At 43.4% G+C, this 24,292-nt stretch overlaps 1 protein-coding gene across 1 annotated transcript; it reads right to left on the bottom strand.

Annotated features, from left to right (window-relative positions):
• Window positions 1-9,133: 9,133 nt before the first annotated feature.
• LOC135226206 (collagen alpha-1(I) chain-like) lies at window positions 9,134-14,477 on the bottom strand. Its single transcript, XM_064265648.1, has 3 exons — window positions 14,314-14,477; window positions 13,874-14,190; window positions 9,134-13,110 (listed from the first exon to the last, which is right to left on the bottom strand). The coding sequence occupies exons 1-3, from the start codon at window positions 14,475-14,477 to the stop codon at window positions 9,134-9,136; spliced, it is 4,458 nt and encodes a 1,485-aa protein (XP_064121718.1).
• Between the last annotated feature and the right edge of the window lie 9,815 nt (window positions 14,478-24,292).

The raw sequence follows: 24,292 nt of genomic DNA, 5'->3' as shown, positions 1-24,292 counted from the left end.
GTTTCATTTCCATTTACCATTCAAAATTCGCTCCCAGAAAAAGAGAATAGTTGGTTAAACAATTCCTTCGTAAATTCCAGCTTTGGCATTATGCCGACAGAGCAATCTCTCATTCAAATCTTTTGCTTTGAATTCCTTCTCCTTTAGATCCAAACCCCAATTGGGACCGTTTTACTCCAACATAAAATGTCCCTTTTTTAATTTCCCTAATCTCTCCATCCATGAATATAATAAACCTTGGGGTCATATCATAACCCCTATCAGACCAATTCTCACACCAAAACAGTCACTCTCAGATTTGCTTTAAATCACATTTCGATTTCATGTAAAGAACTTTAAAGTGATGTCATCAAGTTGTCTTCCGTCATACATCCCCAGGATTATTAACATTACATTGAATTTCCACTTTATGTTTTTTCAAGGTTCTTCAACACTACACGCAGAATCTCTTCTTTGCTCTGAAAGTTCTTTTATAATTGTTAAACAAAAAACACCTGATCCAACACTGCTCTTCCCTTGTCAGTCACAGGCATTACAATCCCTTATATGCCGTACACCTTCCCTGGTATACTAAAGAGCTCTATGACCCATCATTTCTGTTTACCTTCGTCGCCTTTCCCCTGAAAGGACTGTTATTTCTCTCATCCAATCCACTGGAACTTTTCGCCCCATCATACTGCACTACAACATCTCTTGAAATCCCATCAATGACTGGTTTCTCTCCTCTCGTCGGCCTCTTTTTATTTTATTGTATTATTTTTTTTTTGCTGCCATTATATCATGAACAATCACTTCCATAATAATTCCCATATTTATTTAAAAACAAAAAACCATCGAAATAATAAATGATCTTGTCATTTATTATTTTGTCCTGTCTCTCCTCTAACTTTGACTTTTAAAAACTTCAAAATACTGACTCCACTAACTTTGATTTACATTCTGTTTTGAAATTACTTCTATTTGCAATTTTTACTCTGAGATCCATTAGTACACTTTTTTTTTATTTACATTTTATCAAAGAACTACCTCTTTGCTTGAAGCACTCGATCTCATTAACCCTATGTATTTTCCTTCCAGCCTTTTTTTACTTATCACTTACTTTTAGACAATGTTATTCTTCTGTCGTGTACTTTTATATGGTTTTCTCTTTTGTTATGCAATTACACCTTATAAATCTCCTGTTAACTTCGGTAGACCTTTCATTCATCCTGGAACACTATATACCCTTGAAATAGCCATCCACCAATGTCTCTTTAAGCCAGCCCAATTTGTCATATCTTTCCTGTTGTGTTGTTTTCACTTCCATCTTATCGAACTCACTTATGTAGGCACATCTGCAGCCACATTCCCATCACTTACACTAAGAAAAAAGCATTAATATTAACTTTTGCAGTAACCAGATAATTTGTATCTAAACGTACAGCCACTGTTCGTCTCAATATTATATCATTCAACTTGTTTTTCACTCTACTCTTTACCAACAGTGAAAACCTGCAGTCCTTTCTCTTCCAAGTAAGCTCCTTAATATTCTTTTTTGAAGCCCATTTATATCAAGCCTGTTTCTGAAGAACAGGTAAAGTTGGAAACTCTGCAAATACTCTCGTTTACTTTCACCTTATTCTACTTCTGGGACATATAACATCAATCGCTATCACTTCATACCCAGGGACCTGCTGAGATCAGGAAGACTCCACCAGTCTCATGTCGCTCTACCTGCCAAGATCCCATTCTACATTTACGTATTCCACACTTTTTTTTTTTTTCCATAACATATTCAAGACCAGAGTATTATGAGAGGGCATATACTTTTCCTGATTATATTATTTTTCCCGATATATATATATATATTATATATATATATATATATATATATATATATATATATATATAATATATATAGTATATATAATATATATATATATATATATAATATATATATAGTACCCCCGATATAGGATATATATATATATATATATATATATATATATATATATATATATATATATATATATATATATATATCGGGAAAAACTAATATAATCAGGAAAAGTATATGCCCTCTCATAATACTATGGTCTTGAATATGTTATGGAAAAAAAAAAAAGGTGTGTGGAATTGTAAATGTAGAATGGGATCTTGGCAGGTTAGAGCGACATGAGACTGGTGGAGTCTTCCTGATCTCAGCAGGAGATATATATATTATATATATATATATATATATATAATATATATATATATATATATATATATATATATATATATATATATATATATATCTATATATATATATGTTATATACTGAAATGTTCCACTAATATGCATAGTTTCGCAAGTTTTTCTTTTCTGCCAAATTGAAGGAGATTTTATTATATTACTATTACTTTTTTGCTCGGAAAATATTCTAAAGTAATTTGAGCTATGGTTAATTAGATCTCCAGTGTTTCTGGCATCATGAATATAGCCCAGAGTTGTGGCTCATCAGTCCCCGTTAACAAACCCATTATTTCTAGTTATAACAAACATTTTTAATTTTATTGATTTCATTTATCAAACAATTTATTTCATTATTAATTTTTTAGTTGTTTCTTGCTTTTCTAAATTGTTTATTTATGAATAACTTTACGTAAAAGGGATCAAGGCGATGGATTTATTTGGAAAAAGATAGGAATATTTGGCTTAAAATAAGTCTGTATTACTCGAGAAACTTCTGGCAAGAAGCTTTAGTTTGACAAACGACAAACTTTTTCTTTCTCCAGAATTTGTCCCTCGTTTCACTGATTAGTATCAGACATTCTTGACGATATAGTAAGGGTTTCTGGGACGTGTTATTATCCAATTCACTTTACTAGTATGCTAATATTTCCAAAATTCAACCCTAATTATAAACTTCTCGCCTAAGGTATGATAAAAAAACGTTAATTAATGAACTTCAATGGTTCGTAGATTTTATGAATCTTTTGTTTTTAAAGAATCTATAAAAAAAAAGCATTATGATCGATTATTCTCACAATACATTAATACCATTTCATTCCGGCCTCAAGAACACAATCTTCTCCCTCATATATCTGAAGTTTTGGAAATGTTAAGTTTGTGAACCTAAGACGATTCTGCTTTGTCCCTTTTGACATTTGCCGGTGCATCTATTCTAGAGCCTCCGTCAGCAGTTTTATCTCGAGTGAAATAAGTTTGAACGGAGTAGACGAGAAAGGACAGGATGCTCTTCAACTCACAACTTCTATTCCTTCAACTTTATTTCAGAAACTTCACCGTCGCTCTTGCTTGATTAAAGATGAAGATTGATTCCTCTTTTCTGCCTTCATGAAGTTAATGCTTTCATTCCCTTGAATTGGACAGAATTTCTAAGGCTCTAGTATACATATATTATAGATTTAAATTGTTTTTTGTTTACCTTTTTTTTAAGATTTGTTCATCTTAGCATGTATTTATCGGTCTCTTAGCTCAGTTCTCGGGGTGCTTAGATTGGATCTTTGGTGCTTGAGGGACAGAGCTGTCTTGTGCATACGCACTCAGCGTATTTATCGCTGAGCAACCAGCAAAGGAAGGCCTTATGTGGTCCAGGGGGTAGTTTCTAGAGGGAAGGTGAGTTTTGTTTTTCTTTGTACGGTGTTGAGGGGGTAGAATCCCTCCCTTTCTTTTTTTTTCTTGCTGTCTCCTCCATTTGGCCTTGAAAACAAAGGTTTAGTGCCTTCGCCTTGATATGGGAAAATCAGCTGATAGCTACTGTAGGTCACGAGTGTGAGAGATGATTTAAGCCAGTATGGTTTTTTTTTAATTACTATTTTTGTTTTACTTTTACGTGAAGAGGAAAAGAATGTGGTGCATTTTTTGTTTTTTGTAAGCTTTCCTTGAGCTTTCAAGAATGCTTCTGTTATCCGGCATTCTTTTAGTCCGGGTTTTTAGGTTTGATAGCCCTTAGATTTTTTTTTTTTTTTTTTGTGGGTTCAGGAGACAATTGGTTGATGTCTACGTTAGTCACAGATGTTACAGGTTGTCGCGGGAACGGTCAACAGTGCCATCGGCTTTTCTTTCCCCCCTTTTCAATGTTGGTCGTCGCTCCCGTAAGTTTTTATAGGACGTATCACCAGCGAATTTGAATTTCTTTTTCTCTCTCAGAATAGTCTGTGTAGATTTTAATATCTCAGTCCGTGACCTGGAATTATTTTTCTGTGATACATACGTTTGTTAGTTTCAGCCGTTTGATGCTGCAACGAGATTTAGGGGATAATTTAGGCAATTTTGGGTGTGTGAAGAATGGCACTCATGTGGATATCTATTTTTCATAAATTTTTGTATTTCCAGTGCTCTTTCACAATACCCTTGATTTGTATTCAGTTGTTCCGATAGTGTGGTAGAGCAAATATCAGATGAGGTGTCAGTTTTTTGTTTTTTCTCTTTCTTTTTTTTCCGAGTCCGTGAGCATATGTCGCAAGGTACGATAATTGTATGGCACTTGTGCCTTTTCTATTTTTATTATTTTATTTTTTTTAAGAGTTGTCGGAGTTTCAGCAAATATCTCCAAGTGTCTATCACATGGGAATTGGTTTTTACTCATGGTTGTTTTCGTGTCAAGTTTTGCCAGTGATAGGAGACTTTGATGTGGCGTGCCGATGTGGATATAAGGAAGCTTTTGTAAGGACTCTTCGGGTTTATGGTTGGTTTGCAATAAGTTATGGCACACTGATGATTTTTTTCTAGAATTCTGTGGCCATTTTGGGAGTATTGATACATTAATTTTAGCATTTTTTGCCCTTCTCATCAGAGTTATGCTAAACTGGTGATTTACAATTTTTGCCGGTAGCCTGAGCTCCTGAGGGATGCTTTTCGAGGTTATTGATGGATTGGCTCCAGAGCCTAAGCTGTTTTGGATTCAGTTATTTGCTTGCATTATGATTTTTTTCGGTACCAGTGGAAAAGAGCTTCGTGTGGAATGTATGTGGTAATATTTTCAAGTGTATCCGCTAAATGCTTTGAGAGCATTTTCGGGGAACAGAGTTTCTTTTTTTTTTCTGGATTACCCTGCTTGAGGTATAAGATTTTTATTGGGGTACTGGTTTTTATTCCATATGTGGGTATTGGTGAAATGGAGGGGAATATTTATATTATTGGGTGGTATTGATAATATGGTTGTAATGTGGGTGGTTATTATATTATTATTGTTAGTTTTTGTGTTGAGTCACAATTTTGAGTGTATGTTTCCCTAACGGGAGGTGAATTGTTTTTATAATGCTGTTTTAGCTAATGAGTGTTTTGTTTTTGAACCAGGTATATTGATTGTTCAGTTCTCAAGACAAGCATTTTCTTTTTGGTGCTAGTGAGGCCCTCAGCGGGAAAGCTGTTGTGGGTACTGTATCCACGAGATTGTGGAATATTGAGATTACTGGAGGTGAATTGTCTTTTATTGGTTTGATGATTGATGACATGTTCTTTGTTTATTGATGATGGATAGTGGATTTACAGGAATCTTATTCTTTGGTTAGTCTTCGGCCTAAGTGTGGATTATAGTTGCCGTTTTTCTATGGTTGAGTGTGATAATTCAGTTATTAGATTGGGAAGCACGTTCTTGCATTATGTTGCTGTTCTCTTTTTTGAAGGCTGATATGGTGATAATGTTTCAGTGTTTGGCCGTTTTGCTGCAGATATGTGTCGTATGCAGGTTTTTTCTAATTTTGTTTTTTATGGCGCATGTCTAAGGCAGACGTATAACAGTTGAAATGGAGCAGTTTTATGTTTTTATTCTGTTTGCGCGAAACATGGTTTTGGTTCTGACTTATAGTTCTGATTTAAGTTTTCTGCGCATCTGCGATGGCCTGGTATAGATTTTGTCAGTATTTTCGCTTTTGGAAATATTCCAGTGCGATATTTTCGGGTGGCATTTTGCAGTTCATGAGTCAAGTAATGCGCATTCAGACAACGGAATGTTGCAATTGGGGGATAACGTGTTCCTGATTGTTAATATTGGGAATAGTTTTTATATATATAATTGGTGGGGCCTTAGCTTTTTTTCTGTTTTGAGTCAAGTGAAATAAGGGAATATGTTTGAGATCTTATTGATTTTGTGGGGTTATTGTAGATATCAGATTTCGAGAGAACATTTGTAGTAGTAATTTGGGACTGGTTTTGTTGTTTTTTATTATTTATTTTTTTTAAGGTATTTTCGTTCGTGTGAGCAATGGCGAGTTTAAAATGTAAGGACAATAGTTTGTAGAGTTTTTGTGATTTTTCACTTTCTAGTTTTTTTTCTCTTGCAAACACGGACAACGCGTTTGTTTGGGTGGTTTGTGCTCAATGGTGTATGTGGTTTGGCGAGTGTTTTTTTTTTTTTTTTTTCATTATTATTGAAGAATTTAGTTTACGGAGTTATCGTTTTTTTTTTTTTTTTTTTTTTTTAATATTAATGGTGATTTATGATTTTGTGGTCTTAAGAGGTGATTTCTCACAGATGTTGGCCCGTTTTCTTTGAGGTGTTAGAATTGTTTTGGTAAGTTCAGGTGTTAGGTTTTATAAGAAGTGGTTCAGTAGTTATGTGGTATATCCGAGTGGTTTTGGCACATTATGGACAATGTTCATTTGGTATTTCTTGGAATTTTGAGGTCATTATTGGAAACAGATGTATATTTAGGGTTGAATTCCTCTTTAACTGACGGTGGCCTGACTGACGTACATACTTAAAGCACCATAAACACCAGTCCCCTACGACGCAATGGACTACGCCAGCAAGACGTCCTTCAGCTACCTTTTTTGGAATTTTGTGGAGCAAGATGTCGCATGCTGCCGTCATGCAAAAGAATTTACGAGTCTACGAGGATTGACGACGCCTTTTGGACGATTATGGGGGTGATAGTCGCGTCAGTTGTCTTCTACCGGGAGATGTTTTCTACAGTCTGTATACAGCAGGCCACACGCACACACACACACACCACACACCACCGGTGCGTCGAAATTGCAGATGGGAAGATATGCGCTCTACAGTGGACTGTTTATTATAGTTACACTGTAATATAACCTGTCCGGGTTTGTTTTATTCATATGATGGACCTTGTGCTGCCAGAGACGTGCAGTTTTTTTTTTATGTTTTATTCTAATATGATGTTAATTGTGTGGCAGTGTGTGTTTTTTTATTTATTGTTTTATATAAACTTTGGTGAATGAGGACATTCAGAGGTGGTGCCCGAGCTTCTATTATATATGCAAAGTGCTTTTTTTTGTTGATCTATGGTGATATTCTTGGAAACGATGGATGTCATCATTTTGACTCCCATGGAAACAAGCGGGGTCTTAAAATGATTAGATTCAGTGTTAGCTCCCACGGAGACAAAGCGAGCTCCAGAAATGTTGACGCATCACTTGGGGTGGCGCCATGTAGGAAGTTGGCTTGCCTAAGCAAAGACAGATCACGTCTTATGTCCGTTCATGAGCAGAAGCGAGGATCTGGTTCTGGGTAGATTTTATGACGTGATAATGAGCTGTATATGACGTCATGCATCTGTTCCAGTGCAATGAACTTGTGACGAATCAGTGACGTCATATCTAAGGGAAGTGTCTTGTGAGAAAGTTCGTGCCTGTGTACATACGAGCTGTTCCCCTACATAATGGAGGGTAAGATAACTAAGTGGGAGAAGCAGCCTTGTTTTGGGAATGGCCGTATACAGTTAAATTTTGTTTAAGTGTTAGTAGCTCACATTTGAAATGGGTAAGCGTACCTTTGAGCCAGAGTGGTGTGTGTGTATTTTAAACTTTATTTCAGAGATGTTTTCCATATGACTTTTTGATTTATGTCATTTTTGGTTTTATTTACATTTATTTACGTGGGGTTCCCATTCCTTTTTTTTTTTAACAGATGATTCTGGCAAGTCTGGCAACTTCAAAGGGATCTTGATCTGATAGTTCAATGGTAATGGTGTGGGGAGACAATGACTTTTTTTTTTATATCTATCTTATGATGATGTCTAATTATTGCAGAGAAGAGGTGACAGGTTTGGTCCGATCTCCAGGGTTTTATATTGATGAAAATACTGTCACTATTAAATATGATACAGATTAAACATATGCAATTAGTTCTCTTGATTGATATTGTAGCTGTACCTTTCATAATAATCAATGAACATTTGTATCTACCAAAAATACAGGCAATAGATATATATTGTGGACTACTGTTCGCTCTTGATAAAAGTGCCCATTTGTTCTGAAAAACAAAAAGCTTCTCTCTAGTATCAAGCATATTTGATATGTAAGTTGATCTACATAATTCCTCCTTACTTAACTTTCCGGTGGAATTCATATACTAACAAAATGCTCTTTATTTCCGAGACAACCAAACTAAGCCTTTGACACTGAATTTATCATATATATATGCAAATGGTAGTAAATTTGAAATTCCCCTCCTCTGCCCGTCTGGGCCGTCTCTGTTACTCAAAAGTTATGGGTGTCAATTTCAATAAACCACAAAGTTTGTAAACTTCATATTTTACAAGTCTCTCTCTCTCTCTCTCTCTCCTCTCTCTCTCTCTCTCTCTCTCTCTCTCTCTCTCTCTCTCTTGTCATGGAAATGTGCATGCGACAAATTCTTGACAAGTGAAAACTCAGCTGGGAGATGGTATCCCGAATCAAAAAGCAAATTAAAACCTCGAATTTCTGTAACAATTGTTTCGGTCCCATTTTTGACAGAATCCATTGTGGGAAATGTATCTGTTCCCATATATGTCTTGTAGGAAATTTTTCATATCAATAAGCATCATCTTACTCAAAGACAAAATGATAAGACGGGATGATAGAAAGGAGACGACCTAGACTGATAAAGAAAGGAGAGAGATAAAGAAAGAGAGAGAGAGAGAGAGAGAGAGAGAGAGAGAGAGAGAGAGAGAGGAGAGTAGAGACGAGAGAAGAGAGAAGATATTAGCGTTTGAAGTTCAGGCATCAAATCAGGAATATCCACTAAGTAATTTTTTCATATGCTTACTTATGATCCAAATTTGGGCCTTTAATCAAGACAGTTTTACCATAAAACTCAAAAGACAAAGAAGAGCTTATGGAGAAGCTAAACACATCATTTCCAATTGGGAAAAAATGGGGCTTCATATAAATATAAAACCATTTCATACTCACAATACTAACGCTATGTTAACGACGATATAGTGTAACAAATCGTAACAATACAACCATTCACCGTCCCCGGGGAAACGCCTGGCGGGCGCGGAGGCCCGCCGTTCCCGGGACGCCTGGCGGGCGGAGGCCCGCCGGGTCCCTGGGGGACGCCTGGCGGGCGGAGGCCCCGCCGTTCCCGTGATGCCTGGCGGGCGGAGGTCCCGCCGCCCGGGACGCCTTTCGGGCGGTAAGGCCCTTCCGGGTCCCTGGGACTCCCTGTTCGGGCGGAGGCCCGGGCCGGTCCCCTGGAACGGGCTGGGGCGGATCCCCGAGGCCCGCCGGTCCCCCGGGACCCTCCCCTGTCGGGTCCCCGGAGGCCCCTCCCCGGTCCCCTGGACGCCTGGGCGGGCGGAGGCCCGCGGCCGGGTCCCCGGGACGCCTGGCGGGCGGAGGCCCGCCGGTCCCCGGGACCCGCCTGGCTGGGTGGGCGAGGGATTGCCCCGGGTCCCCGGTCCCCGGGACGCCCTGGGCCCTGGCGGCCCAGGCCCGCCGGGTTCCCCCGACCGCCCTGGCGGGTGGGCAAGTGGGAGTGGCGGGCGGTCCCCTGGGACGCCTGGGCGGGCGGAGGCCCGCCCGGTCCCCGGAGGTGGACCCCGCCTGGCCCGGGGCGGAGGCCCGCGGGTTCCCCCGGGACTGCTGGCGCGGAGGCCCGCCGGGATCCCCCGAGACGCCTGGCGTCGGAGGGCCCTCCGGGGTCCCCGGGACGCCCTGGGCGGGCCGGAGGCCCGCCGGTACCACCCCGGCGGGACGCCTGCGGGCCCGAGGCCCGGCCTGGTCCCCGGACCCTGCGGTCGGAGGCCGCGGCCCCGGGATCCCCGGCGCCTGGTCGTGGGGGGTCGGGAGGCCCCCCCGCCTCCCCTCGGGACGTCCCCTGGCAGGCGCCGCCCTGGGTTCCCCTCCCCGGGACGCCTTGGGCGGCGGAGGCCCGCCCGTCCCCGCGGGACGCCTGGCGGGCGGAGGGCCCTGCCGGTTTCCCACTGGACGCCTGGCCCGGGCGTAGGCCCGCCGGTCCCCTGGTACGGCCTGGGCCCCGGGCGGTAGGCCGCCCGGTCCCGGACGCCCCTGGCGTGCCTGGAGGCCCGCCGGTCCCCCGGGACTCCCCTGGGCGGAACCGGAGGCCCCGCCGGTCCCCGGGCCCTCCCCGGGACGTCCTGGCGGGTGGGCAGGAAGGCCCGCCGGTCCCTCCGGGTACGGCCTGGCGGGTGCGGGACGGCCCGCCGGTCCCCCGGACGCCTGGCGGGACGGAAGGGCCCGCCGGCCGGTCCCCTGGGGGAACGCCTGGCGGGCGGAGGCCCCGCCGGTCCCCGGGACGACTGGGCGGGCGGGAGGCCCGCCCGTCCCCGAGGACCGGCCTGGCCCCGGGACGAGGCCCGCCGGTCGGCCCCGGGAAGCCTGGCGGGCGAGGCCCGCCTGGTCCCCGGGTGACAGCCCGGCCGGGTCCCCGGGAACCGGCCCGCCGGCATTCCCCGGGACCGCCCTCCGGTCCCCGGTGGATCCGGCCCAGCCCGGTCCCCGGGACGCCTGGCGGGCAGGAGGCCCGCCGGTTCCCCAGGGACGCCTGGCGGGTCGGAGGACCGCCGGTCCCCGGGACGGAGCCCTGGCGGGACGGAGGCCCTCGCCGGGTCCCCTGGGGACGCCTGGCGGTGCGGAGGCCCGCCCCGGTCCCCGGGTGACGCCTGGCGGGCGGAGGCCCGGCCGGGTCCCCGGGCCGGCCTGGCGGGCCGGGAAGCCCGCCCGTCCCCGGGACCGCCTGGTCGGGCGGAGGGCCCCCGGTCCGCGGGACCGTGGTGGCCCGGGACGGAGGCCCAGCCGGCTCCCCGGGAAACGCCATGGCGGGCGAAAGGCCCACCGGTCCCCGGACCGGCCTGCCCGGGCGGAGGCCCTCCGGTCCCCTGGACGGCCTGGCGGTCGGAGGCCCGCCGGTCCCCGGGTACGCCAACTGGCGGGCGGAGGCCCGCCCGGTCCCCGGACGCCTGGCGGGACGGAGGCCCGGCCGGTCCCCGGGATGCCTGGCCGGCGAGGCCCGCTGGTCCCCTTGTCGGACCGGCCCGCCCGGTCCCCGGGACGCCTGGCGGGCAGAGCCCGGCCGGTCCCCGGGACGGGGGCCTGGCGGGCAGAAGCCCTCGGGGGCCGGTCCCGGGACGCCTGGGGGTGGCGGAGTCCCCGCCGGTCCCCGGGATGCCTGGCGGGCTGGAGGCCCGCCGGTCCCCGGGACGCCTGGGCGGTCCCGGGTAGGCCCCGCCCGTCCCCGGGACCCTGCCCGGGACGGAGGCCCGGCCGGTCCCCGGATGCCTGGCGGGCGGAGGCCCGCCTGGTCCCCGGGACCGCCCCGCCGGTCCCCTGGGACGCCTTGCGGGCAGGAGGCCCCGCCACGGTCCCCGGGACGCTGTCGGTGGGGCGGAGTCCCGCCCGCCGGTCCCCGGGACGGCCTGGCGGCGGGGCCCGGCCCCCGGGTCCCCGGGTACTCCTGGCGGGTCGGAAGGCCCCGCCGGTCCCCGGGAACGCCTTGGGGGCGGTCGGCCCGCCCTCCGGTCCCCCGGGAGACGCCGCCTGGTCGGGACGGACGGCCCGCCCGGTCCCCCCCGGGGACGCCTGGCGGGACGGAGGGCCCGCCGGTTCCCCGGGACAGCCTTGGCGGGCGGGGGCCGCCGGTCCCCGGGACCGGCCTGGCGGGGCGGAGGCCCGCCGGTTCCCCTCCCCGGGACGCCTGGCGGGTCGGAGGCCCCGCCGGTCCCTGGGGACGGCCTGGCGGGCGGGAGGCCCCCTGTGGGTGGAGGGGTTGGGGTGTGGGGGGGGGTGGGGGGTCCCCCCGGGGACGCCTGGCGGACTGGATGGCCCGCCCGGCCGTTCCCCCGGGTGAAAAAAAAACGTCTGGCGGGGCGGGAAGGCCCGCCGGTCCCCGGGACGCCTGGCGGGCGGACGCCCCTCCGGTCCCCGGGAACGCCTGGCGGGCGGTTAGGCCCGCCGGTCCCCGGGACGCCTGGGTCGGGCGGAGGCCCGGCCGGTCCCCGGGACGCCCTGGCCGGGCGGAGGCCCGCCCGTCCCCGGGCCGTGAAACGCCTGGGGCGGGGACGGAGGCCCGCCCGGGTCCCCTACCGTGACCCTGGCGGGCGGGGAGGCCGCTGGTCCCCGGGACCGCCCGCCGGTTCCCCGGGACCGCCCGCCAGTCCCCGGGGACCGCCCGCCCAGGTCCCCGGGTCCCCGGGGACCCGACCCCCGGTCCCCGGGACAGCCTGGCGGGCAAGAGGCCCGCCGAGGTGCCCCCGGGACGCCTGGCGGGCGGAGGCCCGCCGCCGTCCACCGGGATGCCTGGCGGGCGGAAGCCCGCCGGGTCCCCCCCGTCCGGGACGCCTGGCGGGCGGCACGCCCGGCCGGTTCCCCGGGACGCCTGGCAGGACGGATGGCCCGCCAGGTCCCCCGGGACCGGCCTGGCGGGGGGCGAGGGGCCTGCCGGTTCCCCGGGACGCCTGGCCGGGCGGGAGGCCCGGCCGGTCCCTGGGGGGACGCCTGGCGGCGGAGGACCCTGCCGGTCCCCGGGTACGCCTGGGCGGACTGGAGGCCCGCCGGTCCCCGGACGGATCGTAGGCGCCGGCGGGGCCCCGCCGGTCCCCGGGACGGCCCCTCCCCCCCCCCCCAGCGGGCAGGGACGCCCTCCGGTCCCCGGCCCGGGACGCCTGGCGGGCGGAGGCCCTCCCGTGCCCCGGGACGCCTGGCGGCGGAGGTACCCGCCGGTCCCCCAGGGACGCCTGGCGCGGACGGAGGGGCCCCGCCGGTCCCCGGGACTCCTGGCGGGCGGAGGGCCCAGCCCTCCCCGTCCCCGGACGCCTGGCGGGCGGGAGGCCCGACCCGTTACCCGGGACGCCTGGCAGGCGGAGGCCCGCCCTCCCGGGACTCTTGGCGGGCCCGTCCCGCCCGGGACGCTGGGCTGGCGGGCCTTGCCCGCCGTCCCTTAAGAGAGTAACACCTCTGTTTAACCTTAGAACCAGAATATGCCACTGAATCCTTTCAATTCTTCAGGGGCTTCTCTGAATCCTCTGCTTCTTATCCTGGCACTCCACAAATCTTCTCTGAATACTCTGCTTCTTCTTCTGACGCTCCCTGAATCTTCTCTGAATCCTCTGCTTCTCCTGGCACTCCACCAATCTTCTCTCAATCCTCTGCTTCTCCTGGCACTCCACCAATCTTCTCTCAATCGTTTGCTTCTCCTGACACTCCACCAATCTTCTCTGAATCCGCTGCTTTTCCTGGCACTCCACCAATCTTCTCTGTATCTTCTGCTTCGAATCCTGGCACTCCACCAATCCTTACCCTTTCAGGAATCAATAAAACTCTTACAAAACATTTTATACTTATTTCCCTCTAACTTTCATATCCTTCAACGATTAACAAAGCAAACTTATTACATATAAACATCAAACCTTCCATATAAAATAAAGTATTGCAGTTCACTCCTAAAATCCATTGCAAACTAAAATCAATTCTAACACATGGATTTATGAAAGAAGTCCTTTAAATTCGAGTTAAACTCGAATTATTATGTAAATAACAAAATTGGCTGCAAAAAAATAATGTGTAAATGAAAATCGCAGTTTGTAAATAAACTTTATTGATTAAAAAAAAAAAAAAAAAAAAAACTTTCCATACAACAAACATTCTCAAATTTTTGACATCTGAGGCCCTCTTCGCAAGGCCAGCTTAGACCTGGTCGCGCCATTCTTGAACATGGACAGCTGCTCCTTCAGTTTCCAGGCATCTGTAATTTCCCTGGTGGTTCTTGAGCTGTCAAACCGATTCTCCTTCGCTCCTCGCAGCTGTCGAACCTCATCTTCCAACTGGTCGTTCCGTTCGCCCTGGACACCGTTGTTCCTATCCAGCGACTTGAAGCGATGATTCCCTTCCTCTAGAAGGCACCTCAGCTCGTTTCTCTTCAGTTTCGCAACCTGAACTTCACAATGTAGTACACGTTTCCTTTTGTGAGATTCTTCCCCACTTCCTCTGCAGGAGCTGGAACCTGACCTCGGCGTCTTTCTGTCGGATTAGCGCTTTTCGTTCCTGGACGAGCCTCGCCATCCGCGCCGCTTCTTCGGTCTATATCTGCAGGTCCTTCTCCTTCTTCACTTGATCGTTCTCCTTCAGAAACAACGTCCTCACCTTCGAATAAGTGGCCCTTTCTTTCCATTGCCGGGGTGTTGTTGCAACACCCCCTGAGTTATCTGGATCACACGAGTGCTTTCTTCCTTTCCGCCCGCCTTCTGAATGTCTTCAGTGTAGTCAAGCCTCTGTTGCAGCTGAAAAATGATCCTGTCCAAGTTCATTGCTGCTCTCTCTGGTACTGTGTGGTGTCTCGCAAGGCGAAATTCTCTCGTTCAATTCCATTTCCTTGGCCTGTTCACTCCATCATCAGTATTAGGAGGAACCTCACCAGTGAATAGGCAGCCTATAAACAACATGACTATCCTTGCGTTAGACTTCTCTCCGTATTTCAGACAACATCTAGACAATAACGTCACACAACAGCTGCTGCTAAGGGCAGGCCAAGTTAAGGCCACATTTTCTTTTCTTCAAACTGGGAGTACCCAATTCATCTTACTCTCCTCTATATCCCTCTCTTTTTCCTTGATTTTCAATATTTCACAAGAGATATTTCGATTTATCAAAAATATAGCAAGAAACATTCTGAAAGATTTCCAATCATGCCTTGTTTTTCTAGGTGTTATAAATTTCTGCAGTTCTCTCTCTCTCTCTCTCTCTCTCTCTCTCTCTCGCTCTCTCTCTCTCTCTCCCTCTCTCTCTCTCATCTCTCTCTCCTCTCTCTTTTTTTACGGGATCTTTTTGCAGTACGTATCTTTTTGTTTGGTCTCTTATCGTCTTATCTTATTGAAATATATTTAGGGATTTTGTCCTTTATTTACCTTTTTGTCTACAAGAAAAACAATACTAACTACAGGGCGGGCAAACTTGGAACTGAGCAAAAAAATGACCATTTTTCTAAGCTACGTTTTATTGTTATTGAATTTAACCAAATAACTAAAAGATATCATTCTAAATGAATTAGCCGAGACATCAAGAGAAATATTATATATTATATATAATAATCAACTACTCAACCATAATGATTTTCAAAAACTATAGGTAAGTTTTAAGATTTTAAATTTATATCATATGCATAACAAAGAAAAGGTAAACGAAATTTAATTATACTAAATTTTGTCCTATATAAAAGTGAAAATCAGGGTATAAAGGAGTACAATTTTATTTGAGCATAACTTGATTCGTAAATTGAAATTCAATATAGAATAAAGCAGAAAAATCCTAACAGCCCCTATTTCTCTATAGGCAACGCATTTGGTGTGAACGTATCCTTATAACACAAATGTAAATAATACTGTTTAATACGGACGATAATGACCCGCAATTAAATACTATTTAAAAACAATTACAGAGTCAATAATGTCGTCAAATAATAAATACAACAATGAAACGACATGACATGTAAGGTTAAGAAAATGTATTGTAGAAGCGTGCTTGATAAAGAAAAAAAAATATCTGCGTAAAACACGTTCCAGGGAAATCAAATACATAACCCACACTTCTGTTACATAATATAAACTGTAGATTCCATACCTGATCGTCTGTGTGAGGTCATCAGATGCGATGGAGGTTGGACATCCTACATCATTGTATATTATCATAAAAATAATAATGATAAAATATTGACACTAGCTCACGTGTTTTTTAGTTATGTTCCTTTTACTTGATTACCAGTTAATGCTAATGTTTTTGGAAGATCATGCATATTTCATAGGTTTAAAGTGAAAAGTAATATTTATAGTATCTCAAAATTAAATGAAAAAAAAAAGTGATATTGGTTCAAATTTATCTGCCAAATTGTCGGAAAAATGTGATGGTTTTTTAGTTTAACATTTAGTTCAAACTGAAACAATAAGCCTTAAATTTTAAACATAGAAGGCTTTGTAAATATCACTACTTTTATTTGTTATTTTGAAATAAAGGGAATTACAAAACGTGCTTCATTCCAAGAAAAGAAGGAAAACAGATTAAGGTAATAAAGTTGAGACAGAATAAGAGCACAGCAGTTAAGAAACTAAGGCTAGATTATTAAAAGGGGGTCCAAAAGGTAGAAGAAATAAGCCCTGATAGAATTAGTGGAGCTAAAAGCTGCAGCCTACGAATGGCCATATACTAGGCAACTTAACTCTCCAATGCAAAGGTAGAAGCTAGTGGCTCCTAACCCTCCCTAAGACAGGAAATGGTCCAGGGTGGGAACGGCAAGGACTATGGCAAGCTTGGACTTTACAGGAGAGAAAAGTTACATTCCTACAAAAACATATTAACTCTTTTACAACGTTAAGAATTGGGCTATAACTACATCGGCACTAGAAAACTACTTTGCTTCTGAAACACAGGAATTGAGTTAAGTTATTTCTATTATCAATGCATCTTGAAAACAAGGATGAAAATATCTTTACTAAAGAAATATAGTAAAAATGGATAATGACTCGTATTTTGCAACTGACCTGGTGCTAGGAAGAAAATAAGAACACGAGGCTTCTTCACACCATAATCTAGAAAAGAAACTTAATAAGTTATCTCTCTCTCTTTCTCTCTACTCATCTTTGTCTTGTTATATTCTGTGGTTCTGTCTTTCTCTTTTCCACCAAATATGAACCTGTTATATTGGTGAAAGTATCCTAATATTTCATGTTGTTTTAATTACTAAAATTTAGTAAATACAGAAATTATATATAGCCCAAATTTTTTGTGTTATTGCCCACATCGCCCGCTTTCTCTATGGAGGTTGGCCCAATCATGAATTGTATAAGTATATAGACATGTATCTGTGTGTATGGTTGCTAACCTCAATAAAGTAAGTGAACTGAAAATTTTGCTAATTTGCTGATATAGATGTTCTATATATATATATATATATATATATATATATATATATATATATATATATATATATATATATATAAAATATATATAATATATTATATATATATATATAATATATTATATACCTATATATATGTATATATATATTATCTATATATATTATATATATATATATATATATATATATATATAGAGGTGGCTTGCTGCTTACAGAACACCACCGTTAACACTTGGTGAAAGTTTTGTATCGATCTCGTGGACAGTCATGTCAGTATATAAGATTTAATAATCTATAGGAAATGCCATTTCATAAATACTGAGTTCCTAAGCACTTTTAGTCTCATATTTATTTCGCATATTTCCTTAAATGCACATTTTACACTCAAACCCAGTATCGTCAACAACAAAATGTTTACGACCACTCTCTTAATTAACGTTAATAGATTAAGGATACTTTACTCTATGCTCAAGAAAACTATCTGCTGCCCACTCCTCCTTCCTTGTCCTGACGGCGCAACATCTATTGGATGCTCCGTTAGTTACTTGCTCAACTGCTCCGGGGTTTCATAGTCGCGGATTCGTGTTCACTCTGGATCAGCGGAAGGGAACGACTATGTGCGTGACAGTACAGTTGGACACAGGTTTACCTGGTACACCGTCTTGAGAGACTTCCCTCACCTCTCCTCCCCCTCCCTTCTCTCTCTCTCTCTCTGAATGTTACTAGTTTAAGTATATTTTGCACGATTTTTTTTGTATCTATCTATCTATCTAATCTAATAATAATAATTTAAAATGTTGTATATATATATAACGATTCACGCTGTTGTTACCTGCCAGCAAGGCTGGCATTACGGTACGGTACGGTTGATATTTATAGCCTATGTGTACGGTACGGAATTACGCAACGACAATTTTACCGAAGTACGGTACGGTACAGTTCAGGTACGGAAAAAATGTGCAAATTCCGTACCGTACTACCTTACCTTAGGCAATGGATATATTTACTTTTGGTCTACGTTGAAAGCAAGGGAACAATATTAATTAATTATTAATAATCATAACCAGTTAATATAGCATTTTTTACTATATTATTAGCAGCAGCAGCAGCAGTAGTAGCTATTACTATTTTTGTCTTAAGATCAAAATTTTTTTCTTTCTTTAGTGACTATTGACTTGGGTTATGAGTAAATGATTATAATTATTGGAGTAAAGATATCTGATGTATGGTGGAGTAGTAGAGATATCTGCATTTGTTGTTGGTGGGTAGTAGAAACGATAGACACTGTGATTGATGGTAAATCTACTGTATATGTGTTTAGTTAAACTCCTTCGCAAGCTTCATTTGGACTCAGGGCATCAGCCATATGCTTGCATTACGAAGGTGAAGAAGAGATGGCCGCCTAGGAACATAGCTGTCGGTATGGTACGCAGAAAATCCGTTTTGTCACGCAACTTTTTAACTTTTTTTTTTTTTTTTTTTTTTTAGCAAGAGAGAGCCGCCAATTGCCTACAGATTGGTTTGAATAGGTAAACTGGTTATAGTTACCTCTATGTTACAAATAAAAATTGAGCATTTTTATTTCCGGACATCCAATAGAGTTTAAAGCCTTGATTATACCGAAAAATTACAGCAAAATCTCGTACTGATACCAGTCTTCATTACAGTGTTATTGACCAAAACGTGACTGCACTGTCTGTGAAACCCACAGTAAGAGAGCTTTACCAATTACAAATAAACCTTACCTTTTATTCAGCTTGGTGTAATTGTCATTTATCTGATATGTTTTTAATTACACGTTTTGAAGTTAACTGTAATTCCATTTGTTTTTTTATTTATAATTAATGGTAATTGTTATTGTAATTGTAACTGAAAACTTTATTTGAGATTGTTATCCTAGAGCCGCCCTCTTACTTTTCTAGAACTCATCTTGACAAATGCAATGGAGAGATGTTTTGAGTCGCTTCCCAATTCATTTATTACATTATTAAGGGAGAATCTTAACAAGCCAGCTACCAATTCTAAAAAAATTTTTATTCCATTATTTCCTTTGTTTTGTGCAAAAAGTTTTGTGAAATTTTTTTCCAGTATTTGAGTTTTGTATTTCAGTATCATTTTCTTATAATCAGCATAATAATTTTCACCACAAAAAATACTACTAAAAATTTACTTAGGCAAATCATAGGATGCTAACGATAATTTCTACAGGTCTAAAATATTTTAGATATGTTTGTTTTGTATTTGTACTAAAGGTATCATAAGTTACAAATTACAATTGTTGCAGAAAATTGACTGTAAAAGGAAACCAAACTCAAGTATAAAGTCTTTGCAACTATCTGCATTTCTTAAATTAAATAGGTGGTGGCGAAATGTAATTGAGTAATACGTTTTATATATGTATTTGTAGCTGTGATTATAATTTTGAAATATTAAAATTGTATTGTATTTGATATTGTTCCCCATCTTGTAATTGAAGTGTAACTGTAATTCGATAACAAGTCAGGTAATTATGATTCTAATTATTGTAATAGACATAAAGCAAACGTAATTAATCTCCTAACCTGCTTAATGCTTATATTACATAAGATATGCGACAGTAGCTACTTCATACGAAATGGATGAGCATAAAAACTAAACGGGAACAAAAATGAATGATTTTTTATTGTATACATGGAGAAAGGCTGATTAGAAATTCAGTGATTTTTCCCACTGCACTTCGGCTTCTCTCGGGGCACCTGTGAATTGTTCAATATTTAATAAATCGACTTTATCTTTCTCGGGATCTATGGATTCATGTCTGCACCCTTATTTGCCAGTCAACCAATTCAAATCCTCTCGATCTAGAAACCATTCCTGGACTATTCTGGCCGTATGGATGGGGCAGCCGTCATGAATGAAATGACAGGACTAGGTGGAAAGGGATATTCCGCTGTGAAGTGAAGGGACTAAGAAATCCTGAAGAATTTTAACGTATTTTCCACTGGGGAAACCCTTCAGTCTTGGTGATATCACATATACCATGTAAGGAAATCCAGGCCCACACATTTACGGTACAAGCCACTCCTGGCAACTTCGTAAATGTTTCCTCGGTGGTATCTGAAGGAAAACAATCTGAATTTTTTTACAATTTACGCGTTGCTTTCCGTAACTGGGAAAATAATGATATATCGTTTGGGGAAATGTGATGCTAAGTAACAACCACTGCATTAAAGATAATGTTTATTCATCTATGATGATTAATACTTATTACAAGTTTGCCTCCTCCAACCTCTTATACACTAAAACAGCCCGAAAGCAGATTAATGGAATTCACGTTAAGAGAGGAACATTATCATTATGAAGACATACAGAATTTTAAACGTTATCAATGACAGTAATGACCTGAGATGTTGCAATGCCAGTAACAGCCAATCAATCACTCAGTCCCAGTAATCGTGTGATTTAATATATCACTTTGTTCAGTGATAACGATATCACTGCTACAGCACCCCTATTACACGCTAACAAGTTTGTCACCCAATCATGGCTAGACTGAGGTGTTGTATAAATTTTGATAGGTTATCTGTCCTCTGCTAGTAGTATTCGTTATAGTCCTCCAATGAACAGCAACATATGGTTCTCCTGGCGCAGATCGTCGCTCTACGAGAAAGTGGGCTTCCAATACGTGCTGTTGCACAGCCTCTTGACGTCTCCCCTGCAGCAGTAAATAAATGGAAAAGGAGGCATGCTTAGACTGGGAAATTGACCGACTTTGGATTAGCATTTATTTATTTCATTTATTATTTAATTTTTAAACAATAAACCTTACAAAACCCGTAAAATCATGAAACCTAAATTATAGTTGCCTTGGTCCTGTGAACTCTAATAGTGATTCTTTCTCTTTACTTCCCAGAATACCAAATAGCGTTCCCATAAGTAAACAGGCTATAATTAATCTTGATTATCTAGGTATCTGCATGTTAATTACGTATTTCAGTTCGAAGACCTCCACCACGAAAGACCACCCGTTAGGATAACGACGACATTCGACGAGCAGCATAAGAAGATGCTTTTACCAATACTATTGCTATTCGTGAACGTCTGGCATTAAATGTTTCGGCTATGACGGTGCGAAGACGTCTGGATGAGGCAGGATTACCTCATAGAATTCCTGCCAAGAAGGAATTTCTCGCCGAACGGCATCGTGCTGATAGGCTTGCCTTTGTTCAACAATTTGTGGAGGAGCATATGGAATTTTGGTCTCGAGTTGTATGCAGTGACGAAAGGTCTTTTACTAGCAGAAGTCACGGCAGAAATACATAACCAAGACCGAGTAATATAAGGTGAGTTCTATAATCATTAATAACAGTCAGACTATAATAATTATATAAGCAGGGTAATATTATAATCAAAAGATAATAATTTTGTCAATAACCATGTATTTTCCGCTAATTGAATTATATTGCCACGAGAAGTGTGAAAATAAAAATTCTTCATTGAAAACCCCCCCCATTAGTTCTACTATGGCCAGCTTTCAGGCATTAATCAAATGCATTATTAATGTTATGAATAATCACGTAGGCAAATTTATAATATAGAGTACAGCCTGTTTACTGAATTAAAGAATGCTATCATAAGTATTAATCCTTGCAGATTAATAAACATTCTTAACTTATTCCAAGGGTTGTTACTTAGCATTTTATTTCCCAAAACGATATAGCATTTTTTTCCCTATTACGAAAAGCAAAGCGTAAATTGTTAAAAAATTAGATTTTTCCCTTCAGATACTACAGAAGAAATTTACGAGGTGACCAGGAATGGGCACGTCACAGTAAACGTTTGGGGCTGGATCTTCTTACATTATATGGATGATATCACCAGGATTGAGTGGAGGTTCACTGGTGAAAAATACATTGAAATTCTTCGGGATTTCTAACTTCCTTCATATCAACAGCGGAATTAATTCCTCCCCACCTGCTCCTGTCATTTTCATTCACGACCGCTGCCCCATTTCATACGGCCAGAATAGTCCAGGAATGGTTTCAAGGTCGAGAGGATCTGCAGTTGCTTGACTGGCCAAGTAAGGATACAGACATGAACCTCACTGAGAATATTTAGGCTAATTTGGTAAAATGTTGGGAGCCTGAGAGGGAGATGAGACCAGATCAACTTATGAACCTCTGGGAACACAATGGAAACTCTTCCACAACCGACCACAGATCGTCAGAAACCATGAATCTTCTATGCCTAACAGATTGTAAAGGAGGTGATCTAGAAGGAAGGTTTCTGGACTTCTCATTAATATTAAAAATAAATGTAAAATTGAGTGTGTATATTTGGATTACCCCATGGCTTCCGCTGAACTTCCATGTCGTATGATGTAAAAAAAATCGTAAACAGACCTATGCATATCGTTTAGCTCCAGGTATTGATTATTATAATTTATTTATTAGAAAGGTGAATTTGATATCTTAAAGGAGTTCAAAATCTAAAGGGAATTTCGCTATCCTGATTGTTTCTCAAAAAATTATCTAAAAAGAGAACCCTAGGACAATATCATCAAACTACATTTCTCCAAATAGCTCTTTCCACAATGGACAGGTAAATGACTGAAAGGGCTGTTTAACAATAGAGACGTCTTTCTCTTATCCTCACACGATGATAAGAGCGAAAGGAATTTCTGTCCGTATGACATTAAAACATGTATCACAATTAATATATTAGAAAATATAAGCCAAGTAGATGTGTTTATCCATATCATGTAATAATTATTGTAATGAAGGGCGTGTAGGGAATAACCTCTACAGTATATTCAAGGGGAATACAAACCCAACCATGAATACATGAAACCTCTGAACATCAACAATTGTTTATCATTGGCAAACGAATTAAGTTTACCATATGGGAATGGTTAAAAGTTTGCACCAGTTTGGGAGTCCTCTTCATTTCCATTACACGTTGTGGAATTTTCTCTGTCCCTAGTAGTTTCATTTTGATTCCTCAGTCTCTCTCTCTCTCTCTCTCTCTCTCTCTCTCTCTCTCTCCTTTTCATTCTATATGTATTTACAAGAGAGTGAGTTTAACCCAATCCTTCTTCTTGTAAATGTTGTATTCAGAAAATCTAAAGTATTATAATAATATTAGAATAAACACTAAAAACACGCAGGCATTAAAGATGAACAAGAAAATATTTCAAGTGGAGCTTTTCGTTAGCCATACGCTCTATCCACGAGCATATCTACTTCGTCCACTCATCGGGGTCGCAACAGGCCCACCTTACCCCTAGACCCCCACCCATTTCAGTTGTAGCAAAGCCAGGCTGAGGACATCGGTACAGCAAAAGCAAGAAGCTTGTCAGTTTGAATTACATTTTAGAATTCCAAAACCTGTAAGACGGCTTAACAACAAGAACTCAATCCCCGACACCACTCCCCCCGACCCCCGAAAAAATATATATGCATATATTAGTTTAGTCAAGATTAGAGGGTGTTAATGACATATCAAAACTGCATACTTAGCGCAGTGGTATTTCTAGATGACATGTCACTTTAAAGTAGCTAATGAGTGAGAGAGAGGAGACTAAGGCGTCGGACACTTTCAACTCGTTCACTTGGTGTTTGGGTATGTTCAATGCTTCCTATTATATTATTGGTAGGAAACGCACTGCAACCGATACTATAAACTTGGCTTTCATGATAAGGTTAAAATATCCTGCTATGATGTTCGTGATTCTCTCCAATACCAATGTAACTCTAAAATTTTGATCAATTTTAAGTATTGCGTAATGAATATGACCGATACATAATAACAGACACGGTGGTAAGATAACGCCTTAGACGAAAGTTAAATGGAATCTTAATAAACAAACTTATATTAAAAGTGAGACAGTAATCTTAGTTACAGCGATATAACCTGTTCAGATTACTTTTTTTTTTTTTTTACTCCGTGTGTGTGTGTGTGTGTGTGTGTGTGGGTTTCTCCAACCATACCTAATGACTCCTCCCACTGAAAGAATTCCAGAGCTTATTGGTGGAACTCTTGCTAAGAGAGGAAGAGTCCTCCCCCCATCCCCCTCAGTAAACACTGTTACCATATAATTTTTCGAAGTCCCTCAAGAAGGTGTACCAGGGAAACCTGTGTCCAACTGTACCTACCTGAAGACATATTTAAAAATATCCTATTTCTTGGTTTAGGGTTTAGTTTAGTTATAGGTGATCTTTTAAAGATCTTAAGGTT

The sequence above is a fragment of the Macrobrachium nipponense genome, chromosome 14 (assembly GCF_015104395.2).
Source record: "Macrobrachium nipponense isolate FS-2020 chromosome 14, ASM1510439v2, whole genome shotgun sequence".
NCBI lineage: Eukaryota > Metazoa > Arthropoda > Malacostraca > Decapoda > Palaemonidae > Macrobrachium > Macrobrachium nipponense.
The sequence above is the reverse complement of the archived record's forward strand: the minus strand, read 5'-3'. Positions and strand labels throughout refer to the sequence as shown.